The sequence below is a fragment of the Polyodon spathula genome, chromosome 4 (genome assembly GCF_017654505.1).
Source record: "Polyodon spathula isolate WHYD16114869_AA chromosome 4, ASM1765450v1, whole genome shotgun sequence".
Lineage (NCBI taxonomy): Eukaryota > Metazoa > Chordata > Actinopteri > Acipenseriformes > Polyodontidae > Polyodon > Polyodon spathula.
In genome coordinates, this window is record NC_054537.1 from 31,214,507 (window position 1) to 31,227,000 (window position 12,494).

General features: G+C 42.0%; 1 protein-coding gene across 3 annotated transcripts in view; it reads left to right on the forward strand.

Moving 5' to 3' along the window:
* The window catches only part of LOC121314419 (nucleolar protein 4-like), an 88,159-nt gene that overhangs the window by 3,489 nt on the left and 72,176 nt on the right, over positions 1-12,494 (forward strand). For all 3 annotated transcript variants that reach the window (XM_041247677.1, XM_041247679.1, XM_041247678.1), the window contains exons 2-4: positions 5,766-5,915; positions 11,650-11,761; positions 12,105-12,217. In XM_041247677.1, the coding sequence (XP_041103611.1) occupies positions 5,766-5,915; positions 11,650-11,761; positions 12,105-12,217 (375 nt within the window). The remainder of the gene's footprint in view (positions 1-5,765; positions 5,916-11,649; positions 11,762-12,104; positions 12,218-12,494) is intronic.

A 12,494-nucleotide genomic window follows, 5' to 3' on the forward strand; every position in this document is an offset into this window, starting at 1 on the left:
TATATATTTAAGAGGGAGATTGAACAACACAAAGCAAGTTGTTTTAGAAGATGGTGCATACATCCGTTAAAGCGTGTGATTCGAGCTTTGTTGTGCTGTCTCCTGATGTAATGTGCATGCGTGTGTATTTCAGCAATTCACCTGGGTGGGATCCTGCAATAGGTGGCTGCCGAGGGACTTTAATACTCTGCTAGTCATCTTTAAAATGAACTAGGCTGGTAGGGTATAGTGGGTCTTTAAATGCACTGCAGCAGCAGGATCTCCTGAACTATAACGAAGCATCCCGTTATCGGACAGACATATTCGCTGTACTGCCAAAATTAATGACCTCAAGAGCCAGTGCTGCAGTGTTCTTATTTTTTTGACCAACCCCGCAGCAGCCCGAGACAAGATGTTTTTTTATGCTGCTGTAATCAGTTGCTGCACGTAATATGATGAATGCTTCGGTGAAAGTAAAGAGAAAGACAACGGGAGGCTATTAGCTACCTACATCGGAAAAGCGACAAAGAGCGAGTCGGACGCTAACTGTAAAGTCCAGACATCCCATCAGACTGTAAAAATTAAAAAAAGGGCTTCACTGTGCTTTTGTGGAAACAGTAAGCTGCTCTTTTAAAAACACACAAAGCACTGCAGCAAATCAATCCAATTCTAGATAAAAAGCCGACTACATGAAAATGGAAAGTGATACCAAATTCATTGCATCTGCTTCTGATGCACGTTGCCGTAAATTCCCCACGACCATCATTAAAAAAGAAATAAAAATAAAATACTACAGTATTTTAATAATTTTAATGAAGTATGAGGCGGGGTTGCTCTACACAAGACACACAGGTGCATTGCCTTGCTTACTTCTGGCTCTGTGGTCGGTTATGAATTTAAACAGATAAATCTTTGTACGCTTAGATCTTTCTGTGGTCTGGGTGATTCAGGTCAAAAAGCAACGCATAAGCTAACAGTCCATTTCAGGCCCTGGGCAGGACAGCAGCAGGACATTATAAAGAAAGACCTTTAGCTTCATAAACTTTAATTGGCTACCGTTACTGTATTCAATATTATAGTTCAAATAAGTATAGTTCTTAATAAATATATACCACAGGTATATATTGACCCTGTAGATTCCTGTCTGTTTATTGATGTCTCACAAGTGCAGTGGAACACCACAATGTTATCCCTTTGCTAGGACTTAGGGAAGGTGCATTTATTTTCTTCTTGTCATTTAAAGGTTCCTTTATAAATAATTACTGTAAAAGCCTATTTAGTAAAAGCAAAATGCAATCTAAACTAAACACTGTTGAGAATGAAAGTGTGGTAAAGAATTGTAAATACATGGCATATGCATTGCAACGTGTTAAACATGGACAGTTTTAATGCGAATGGTAAGGCTGGTAAGTGACGATATCAAATGTGAATAACGATATCAGCTCCTGCAATTGAGCCGGCTCTTTTGCACAGCTGTGTCGGCGATATGCTTCAGAGCTGGAGGTCCCGGATTCGTGTCACATCTCCGCCTGTTAGAAACCCCTACCTTCGGAACCGCGCGATTCGCCACAATATTGTTCACGTATTTTGCTAACCAAAGAAAACAATTACAATTCCATTGTTATTGGGAAATCCATTTGATAATTATTGTCAAAAGCTCACATAGGCCTAATCCCTTTTGATATAAATGTGATGAACTAATACGTTATTTAAGGGGGATGATTGCTTTCTTATTATTAAAATAATGACCTTTTCGGGCCTTTGTACTTGAGTTAGTTACTTTGCAGTGCCTTGGCATATTATTATTTATAGTTGATCCGGATTCTGCAGTAGACTGGCCTAACTCTTCAGCTGCTGCCCAAACTGTGTTACTACATTAGGGAGGTACAGTGTCACATGCCATTTCCCTTGAAGGAATGGGTATACTTACCTTTCTCCTTCTAGCAAGGCCTACATCCACCTGTCCAGACATGACAAGGGTTTTAGACTGGCCCTGTTCATATCTAGCTCCCCCACCCTTAGTTTCTCTTTGTATAGGATTCCCACTCACAAATCAGGGAGTTACAGCAAACTACCTGTAACCACTATAGCATGATATTCACTTTGCAGACTGCCTTTTACATCTTGTGCTGTCTTTCTTCCTTATATGAGAGACCACTTTACGCGCAAAAGGTTTGTTCTTATTTCTTTCTTAAAAGGACGTTCTTCCACATAAAAACCTATATATCTACACAATTGCATTATAGTGTAACCTGGATAAAAATGAAAACATTAAGTTTTAAGCACCAACGAAAGAAAAGTACCATTAAGTACACTTTTAGAAGGGTTCTGTTGCATTCTATATAGATACTGTTTTCTAAGTGCAGATTCTGTAGCTCTTTAGCTGTGGAATCCTATCTAGATTAAGTCTAAAGATATCGCACATGGAAATGTTACGGAGCATGCCGTTCTTTAGGCTTGTGCCCTCATTCCGGATGGGACCAGTGCTTGCTGTGGAGCAGGGGCAGGGAATTCTTTCCAGGTTGCTATGGAGACAGTCTATTATACCTGCCTGCAGTCTGCTGTTCCAAACCAGCAGCTCCATAAGGGAAGAGAAACACCAAAGCGGATTAGCTGTTCACACAGTCATTACAGCCAGTGTTGCAACATGATATACTTGTTAGGTGTTTTACAAATGCAATACAATGCTGATTTTATATGGTTCACGAAAAATGATAAAATTACCTTCCGTACTTATGTGCACACACTAAACTTTAATTCTCTTTCATGTCTTTTTTCATGCAATATGAATTCAGTATCTTGTGGATATGTTGTCCCTGTAGATTCCTGTCTGTTTATTGATGTCTCACAAGTGCAGTGGAACACCACAATGTTATCCCTTTGCTAGGAATTAGGGAAGGTGCATTTATTTTCTTCTTGTCATTTAGAGGTTTCTTTATAAACAATTACTGTAAAATCCTATTTAGTAAAAGTGAAATCTAAATACAACACTGTTGTGAATGAAAAATAAGTGTGGTAAAGAATTGTAAATACATGGCATATGCTTGGCAACAACGTGTTAAACATGGACAGTTTTACTGTGGTAAAGTAGCGAATGGTGCAGTCATCCCTTAGATGGTTTTTAATTCATCTGGTCTTTTTTTATTTTGTATTTGTAAATTTTGGAATTGCCAATTATTTTTTTTATTTTCTCCACAATTTGGTAAGCCCAAATATTGTTTATGTCAACCCGGCTCACTGCTACCACCCCTGTGCAGGCCCGCCATGCAGCCACCTCAGAGCTACAGCGTCGGAGGACCACACAGCTCTGGCAACTTACAGGCAGGCTGGTGCGCGGTGAGCCGAGGACACCCTGGCTGACCTAAACTCTCGGCCAATTGCACTCCGCCCCCTGGGAACTCCCATCCACGGCTGGCAGTGGAATAGCCTGGACCCGAATCAGCAATCTCCAAGCTATAGGGCACATCCTGCAAACCATGCGGAGTGCCTTTACTGAATGCACCACTCGGGAGCCCCTCATCTGGTCTTTTGCCTTGATTTGAATTGTTTCTTGACCGACATAATTCCTACCATCTATTAGTTCTGTACTCTTGTTTGATGTTCTTTGGAACACTTTGGTATACCATGCAGTTCATAATATCTTGTTTTAAGAAGCTACTCTTGAACAGCAACCAGGTGATCTTGCTGTATTCAGCTGTACTATAGATGTGCAGATGTGCTAGTTGTCTATTTGAAGGCCAGTCAATTTCTAAAATGTCATCTGTTTAAACCACGAACAGAGCTTTGACCTTAAGGAGAATGTCTAAAATATCAATTTTCAAAAAATGTTTTGCTAGATATTTGTCAGTTATTTTTCACCTGCAGTAGTTTCTGTTGAATGTTTATCCCATTTTACCAAAGTTCATACTTCTGTACACCTTATTGCATTATTATAAACAACACTTAAATGATTGCCTGGTGCCTTTTTACATAATAAAAAAATTGTATTAAAATGTTGATGCTTATGATTTTTGTGCTCATGGCAATTGGGGGACAATGGCGCAGGCTACAGCCAGCCATGATGCTTATTTTTAAGCTCATTATTACCTTTGAAGGGGTCATTTGGGAGAATTGTATTGTCTCCAAAGTTATCCCTAATACCTCTGGAGAAGCTGGCTACTTATCATTTTCGATAAGAAAAGTCCAGTAGACAACACTGCTAGTGCCTTCTTCAGAGTAAACCCTATATTTTGTTTGAACCTTGCCTCAGAACTCTGATTGAGCATTTGTGAAGTTTAGGATAATTCATTTTCTCCTGTCTCTAGTTACCTCCTGACAGTGAATGCTACCAGTTCTATGGTATATCCCTCAACCCCGGATAATCTCATTGCAAACTTGGCAGGAGGTTTAGCCTTAAGCTTAGCCACAGAACCTCAGAGAGCAGCCTGCATGTCTTACTACACCATTTCTGTAGCTACAGGACTGTACCACAGAGTCTCTTTGTATTCAATTGATCTAAACAACGGCTTAACAAACAGACTTGAATTTAGTGGTTCAGAGAATAATAGAACCTACGTTTACACTTAAATTGTGCAGGTCTGAAACTTGAGCTAATTACAGTAATTACTGGTGGAATAGGAGATCCCAAATCAGTTGAGCTGTCATTGGAGGACTGGGAAACCACCACCATAGTGTCATAATCTTTTGAAACAGAACAAGACTAAACAGATTGTGGGATTTTTTGGGGGGGGGGGGTTCTGTCAGAAAACACCTGTCATATGACTCCAAAACTTTTGAAGAGAGTCTTGAAAGTTCCAAACCCTGACTTAAGCTGGTACAATCAATTATATTGCAGAATAAAAACAGTTTAATGTGTGGTAAAGTGTGAAATTCCTGTTCATTTATGTATCTTTAGTTTTTTACCTTTTACCATCTTTTTATGATGTTTGCAATTATTATGACTCTTGTTGCTCCAAGACCTTTGTTTTTCCAAGTATCTGCTGTTTATCTAACAAGGTTTCAGCTAAATTTACATATACACTGGTTCACCCAAGGTATTGTCTATGATTCCTGTGTTTTAAAAAATAACGTTGGCTGTACTGTATGACCTTTCAGCAGGTTGATTTCCCATGCACCACAGTATTGTATTAAACCAGTGACACAGAGTTTTAAGGTCACAGCTACCTCCCATAGCTTTACCAGCCACATTATGTTTATGCTGGAAGCCATATATGAACAGATAAAAATACGCTAGAGAAATTCTCTAGAGGAAGTATGCATACATACTTCTAATCAGACTAATCAGATACAATATTCATTGTTGCAATTACAATACTCCACAGTATCAGAGCCAGGGACCTTTTATGTGAATTAAAGGAATTCTTTATACATCTGAATTTGCAGATTTTTACATTTTAAAATCTGATTATTAACCCATGATATGGCACTGTTTAAAGGTCTCATAACATAATTAGGCTTACAGACAGCCCCCGGTAAAATATGCTGGTGTCTTTAAACGTGCCAAATATCCATGACTAAAGTAATAAATGTTAATTAAAAACACACATTGCTGGAAAATGAGGAACAAATATGGGGTATTATGCATTTTCACAGTGTATAACATGTTCCTTTAAGTAATTAATTAAGTAATCTGTCATTCAGTTTCCTAGACAGCTTGACCCATTGGCATATATTGTCCTGTTCTATGTTTTTGATCAAATGATCTATTCTGGATCTTTGTTCTCTGAGAATAAAGATTTTGATAGAAAAATAATCCTTAATAAATGTTGATTTCTTTCATTTTACAGGAAGGCGTGGGGATAGATGAGAAAATATCATTAAGACAAGTGGCTGTGGTAGAGGATTTCTTTGATATAATTTACGCCATGCATGTTGAAAATGGAACTAATGGAGAAAAAACACGGAAACATGCTGGACAGAAGAGGACTTACAAGGCAGTAAGTTAGCCTTTTATATAAAACACAGGGATAATGTACAGCTTATGTTTATACCTTTGTATTGTTTAAATGTAATACTTTTGCATATTTGAGGGTATAACTATTCTTAACCTAGTCATTTCTATTCTCCAGTGATTCCAAAGCTAAAGTAGTATTCACCACAAATATGCAGCTATGACATAATTATTTGTCATAGCTGGCTAATTATTTAAAACTACTTCTGTGTAGGTAGGTTAATTCTCTAGCTAGGAATTCAAAAGTAGTTTTAAACCTTCAAAGGTTTGTCAGGCGGCATTCACGCACTGTATGTTTATTTATTTATTTGTTCTCTGTTAACAGAAACTATTTGACAATGTGTGAATAATATAAATGCACCCCCGTCAGTTCCCTTTGGGTCACGCAATAGTTGCGCTCCATATGGCAACCGATGCAGGGGCTAGCAATTGCTGTGAAACCCTTTACAAATCACCGGCAATAGGAGGCCCCAGGAAACTGTGCAGCTGCTTCATTGAGGAGGGGTGCAGGTCACAGCAGCAGCTATCTTCTCAGGGTCGGTAATGATCCCCTGCTCACTTACCTGGTGTCCCAGGAAGGTGGTTTGGCGGTGCAACAGGTGGCACTTTTCTGAGTGCAGTCTCAGCCCTGCAGAGCTGATCCTGCCCAGCACTTGTCATAGGTTGTGCAGAGTTGCGGAGGTGGGAGCGTGCACCAACAGGTCATCCAGGTAAACGATCCCTGCCTGCCTTGGGATCCTACTGAGCACCTTCTCCATCAGCCGCTTAGACCAAATGGCATCACCCGGAACTGCCAGAGCCCCTGACCAGTGGACAATGCATCCTGAGCGAGCTCCACCTCCCAGTAACCGCTGCAGAGCTCGAGGGAACTGAACCAGGACGCTCCAGCGGGTACAAATCCTTCCTGGGTGCAGCATTCAGATGGCAGTAGTCCACACAAAAGCGCAGGCTGACATTTTTTTTTGGTAACCAAGACTCCAGTGCTGCCCATGGACTGTGAGATGGCTCGTTAACGTCTGCATCCAGAATCTCCTGTATCATACATCCAGCCACTTTGTATCGGAAAAGGGGTAGGCGTTGAGGTGGTTCCTGGCTTGGGGGAGCCTCCCCGGTGTCGATTTGTTGTTGCAGCAGGCCAGACCAACATCTTTGGGTGCGCTGTGATGGCTCTTTGAAAGTCATGAAGCAGCTGCTACACTTTTGCTCCAGGCTGAGACCTTTGCAGCTTCATTGCCACACCCCTTCCACAGCTTTGCTCAGCGCCAGCAGTGATTCGGTCCCTCCTGTTGCAGTTGCAATCTCGAATGCCGCCTGGTGGAGAACAACTGCTGCTACACCCCACTGTTGATTCGCAGATGATTCACTCCAGGTCTTTGTCACAGCCCTGAAATCCCCCCCGCCCCCGGCCTGCTGGGGGAGGCATGTGTGTTGGCACTTGCTCACCCTCTCACCCCAAGGATGCAGGGGTACTGGATGTCAACCACCCACACTTCCTGCTGGATGAGCAAGGATCCCAGGTGGATTTCAAGCCAGCCATGGCTGTGCATTGGTGCTAGCTGCCCAGTCACAGTTCGCAGCAGCACCTCTGCTGGTTTGAGTTTAGCCCGGCTGGCTACACTCGACTGCTGCACAATGCCAGTGTGGTCAACAGTGACGCTAGACCCAGTGTCAATTAGAGAGGTGCAGGGCACGCCTTCCACTCGGGAAGCCAAGTGCAGATGCGTCCCGATGCTTGTCCGTCCCGATGCTTGACAGCCATCACCTCGCCGGGGACAGATGTCATCACAGTGGGGTTGGTAACGTGGGGGAGCATTCCCCTCCTTTGCTGACCCTGTGTCATTTCTGACCATATGGCTTGGCACCAAAACCTGGGGAGAGTTGGCACACTTCCATCTTCTCGGGCAGTCGACTCGAATGTGCCTGGGCTGCCCGCACACCCAGCAGAGACGGTGTCCTGGGGCAGGGGCGTCCGCGCTGCCATTGCTTTTCGAATGGCCACTATCTCCTCCATCACCTCGGCCAGCCACAGCCTGCTTTGATCCGCCCCCACCTCTACCTTGGCTGCTCTAACAGCAGGTTGGCTCTGATGCTCACCTTCCTCTTTAGAGATGTTCTCACACTCCTCTGTTAGCTGGAGGGCGTCTTTGAGGGAGCGCGGCTTGGACAACCGCAGGTGTTTGCGCAACTCCCAGGGGCCGACTGCCTCCACAAATTGGGAGCTCGCTTGTTCCTCTTGGTCTCACGCTGGTGAATCTGCGTAGGCACACCGCGCTTCCTGCTCCAGTTCCGGCACCAACTTCTCCAGACTTCCCCTGGGGGAGTGCACTCTCAGCCTGAATCACGCACACAGCAGCGTTCAAGCCACCCCACTCTTCCTGCGCCAGATTCAACAGCACTATCTGCACCTCTCCCCGCAGCGCCGATGTCAGCTGCTGTACTTTTCTTTAGGGGTCCACCTGCATAGCTTCTCCATCACTTCCATTTGGGCACTGAACGCCTCCCAGCTTGAGGTTTCATCGAAGCTAGGTAGTTTGATAGGCAGACTCCACTTCGCCGTGGGCTTCTCCCTTCACCTTCTCTCCATTGCAGGCTTGTCCCTGAGCCGTCTCTCTGCCACAGACTCTTCAGCCCTCTCTCTGCTGCTCTCTCGGGTTTCAGTTAGTTGCTCGTCGGTCTCTCGCTCTCCTGGCACACTCCAGGAGTTCCAGTCATCCATTGCGATCGCCTCATCTGTCATGCACTGCCAGCCTGGGCCTGCATACCTCTCCTCCTCTTTCTTGTTACAGCCAGGCTCCATCAGAACCACTTTCTGACACCAATGTGACGAGACAGGGGTAATGTAGCCCTTACAAGGACTCCCTGGAAGCGATTGCACTGATGTGATTAGTAACAGAGAAAGGAAGGAAGGACAACTGACACACTCAATGAATTCTTAAGCAGTTTATTATTGCAGAGCCCAAAGGCTTGAAGCAGAGGGGTCCCTAAATGGAAGCACCACCTTCTCACGGTCACCGCCATCCAACGTCCCCTATGTTTACACAAGCACACACACCCCCATCCCCGATCTCTCCTTATATTTATAACACCCCCCCTCAACATTTAATTACCCCTTTTCCCAGTTACAGGTTACCCATGATCCTATAAAAATATCAAATCGCTGACTTGATTGTACGATATGTGCCTTTAAAAACACTCACTGTAAACCACCTGTCGAAAGTGGAAGGCACCGATTGAGCAGCTGACCCAGTGCCCCAGTGCCCCAGTCTGTACTGCAATAAAATGCCTAGTTGTCATTTAAAAGGATAATGTTTTATTGACAACATATCAAAATATGATTGTTAAATGTATGAGTGCCCCGATGATCCAAACTGCCCCATGAAGTCACTGGAGAAATTTATAATGAAATATCCAAAGAATCCACCAGCTTTCTGTCTTTATCCACGAATCGGACTAGACCCAACAAATGTGAGCAATACAAATATCTGGTATATTTGCGGGCCATTAGGAAAAAAATAAATAGGGAACATAATGGCAAGAAATTGGTTTAAAAAAAATATACCTAATATAACTACTTTCTGTTTAACTGGTTTAAATAGCCTTTTTGCATAAAACTACCCAAATGTTAATTGTTTTCGTTTGTACTATAATTTACTTCACACCTCATGCTCACTTGTACTGAGCCAAATGGTTTTGGTTAGTACTATAATACAGACCAACAGCAATTGTATGCACAGTATATCAAGTAATGTATTTTTTCCTTCTATCTGTCCACCAGTTCTGTTGATACTCAGTGAAGCATCTTGACATTGAGGGCTGTTTGATACTTGCATGTTTGTCAGCAAGAAACCAAAAAGATTAGAAGAGCTGTCAGTTCTAGTAATAGGTTTCTTCAAGTTATTAAGCGATTGGTCATGAAGTTCAGCTATTGTTGCTGAAATTAATCAATGCCATCTGATAACTTGCAATTGAACCCTTGCAAAGAAACAAATCTCAGCACAATATGTCTACTCTCTAGACGGATTACTCTCAAGCACACATCAATGCCACTTTTTTGTTAAAAATGTGTTCCATGACCCGCTGATATTTAAGATCATCAATCTCACTCTCTTGAAGTAGCATTATACTACCGGTACTAGAAGAAGAAATAATTACCATGATGGACTTTTTTAACCTTCGATGATGGGATTCATCTATGCGTCGCTTGTTGTAGCTCTTGGTCCATGTCGTCTTTTTTTAACAGGGGCGGAGGCTGGGCATGAAGCAGTGACCTCACACCCCCGCATACAAGCCTTAACCACTATGCAAATGAACCAGGCTTGTCTGCATTCGCGGTTATAGAGCGTTTAGCATCAGCTCTTCTCACCGACAAGGGACAGAATCCGTAACAGCAATGCTTCACTCAACACTATGCTTTAGACGAGTTACAGTAACAGTAAAAGCAACTTTGTCGAATAAAATCTTCTGTTGCGTCACATGATTCTTTGAAATCAAACATCAAACTTGCTTTGCATTTCAAATTATTATTTAATCACGTTTTTTTTACACTGGCGGGCATTTACTGAAATGGTGCATCTTGATTGGCTGAGGCAGTGTCTAATGTTCTCTTAGGTTAATAATAATACTGCACTGTATGTGCAATGAGCAACTGTCAACTCTTGCCATCAATGTCTAAAATGTTTACAGCTTCATTTATCTATGTTAGACATAATATAAATAATGAACTGGACTCCACGTTGGCAGAGGCCCTTCAGAGACAAGTCTGTTGACTGGACTGTAGTGCGAGCAGCCAGTGTTAAGAAACAGACAATGGAATTAGCTGACCCTGTTTTAAATAATTTGCTGGCTGTAAGCAAGGGCATGTAAGGAAAGCTTGGTCAGTCGAAAAATCATGGAACGGGAGCCATGCATTAGGCATTTTCCTTTCCTGAGCCACGTACCACTGTCCGTTTTAATCGTATCCAGATAGCGCTAGTTAAGTTCATCAGACCCTTGAGTTGCACACATGAATATGCAACATATTATATGGAGAATAAATGACTGATTGTGTATTATAGAAAACTAATCTAATCATTCATCAAATCCAGATGGAGTTATAGATCAAACACTTTCTGCAATCTGCTATTTTATATGATGTATACTGTTTACCTTAGTGTGAAGAAAGTGAGGGAACACAATCCTGGTTGGGTTATTTTTCAGTTAATGGCAACTGTCCGGCTAATTACTTTGCTATGTTGTAGAGAGAGGGATATCAGTTCCTGGTGCAGCAATGGTGGTAGTATTAATGTAAATCACTGGAGAGGACACAATAAGATCAGTTTCCTGATATTTCCCAACTGTCTTAGATAACCAAACTATTTCTCTTTAAAGTATTTCAGTTCAGATTAGTAGAGCAGTATTTAACTGTGTGTTTTTTCATAATTGTTCCACGAAATTGTGTTTGCAAGTAAATACTCTGTTAATCAAATTTGCCATGTTAGCATAGTGCACTTCAATTAGAAGGGGTATGCAGTCAGGCCCTGCTGTAATTAGATGTCATTGTCAGTCTGATTTGTGAACAATATCACATATTGTATTTGTACTGAGAAAATCTCATGGCTTGTGTAGTTTGGTGATATAAAATAGGGGTTCTCATTAGAAATGGAGTGTTGTGTACAGTGTCATGTTCTATTGTGTCCATTGTTCCAGGAGAGCAACAATCAGATTTTTCTGATTTGATTTAGATTTCAGAGACCTATGCCTTCCTGCCACGTGAAGCAGTGACACGGTTTCTTATGAGCTGCTCTGAGTGTCAGAAGAGAATGCATTTAAACCCAGAAGGAGCAGAGCACAAAGGTGAGTATGCTGCTAATTAACATGCACATGTAATAGGAGCGTATATCTTTCTGGTCAACAAAGGAACTGAAAATACACTAATATATGAATAGTGCTTTTAAAACTGTTAAAACACAAACATTATGAAAACAAAATGATCCACCATTTACCAAAAAGTGAGTGAGAGAGAGAGAGAGAGAGAGAGAGAGAGAGAGAGAGAGAGAGAGAGAGAGAGAGAGAGAGAGAGAGAGAGAGAGAGAGAGAGAGAGAGAGAGAGAGAGAGAGAGAGAGAGAGAGAGAGAGAGAGAGAGGTGTAGTAAAGCCTACAAAATGCATAACTTTTAAAATTATTGTTTCTTTTCAGAAAACGGAAAGCCACCCACTTTGGTGACCAGCATGATTGACTATAACATGCCAATAACAATGGCCTACATGAAACACATGAAGCTCCAGCTACTAAACTCCCAAAACGATGAGGTAAATTATTCAGACTAAAAGTATTTTTGTGCTGCAATCCAATATTCTGCAAATAAAGTTGCGATGAAGAATTTGTTGAATAATTGCAGCAAACCATAAAGAAACGTGCATTATGCATGATAAAAAAAACAAAAAAACAACCAGCATGTGTAATATATACAGGCTTTCTGTCAACTTCTCTCAAAGACAAAGATTTCTAAGTTGGTACTTTGCCATGTTTTTGTGGAAGAACACACGTTAGTGTGAACACCATGCACTTTCTACACGAGAACAGAAA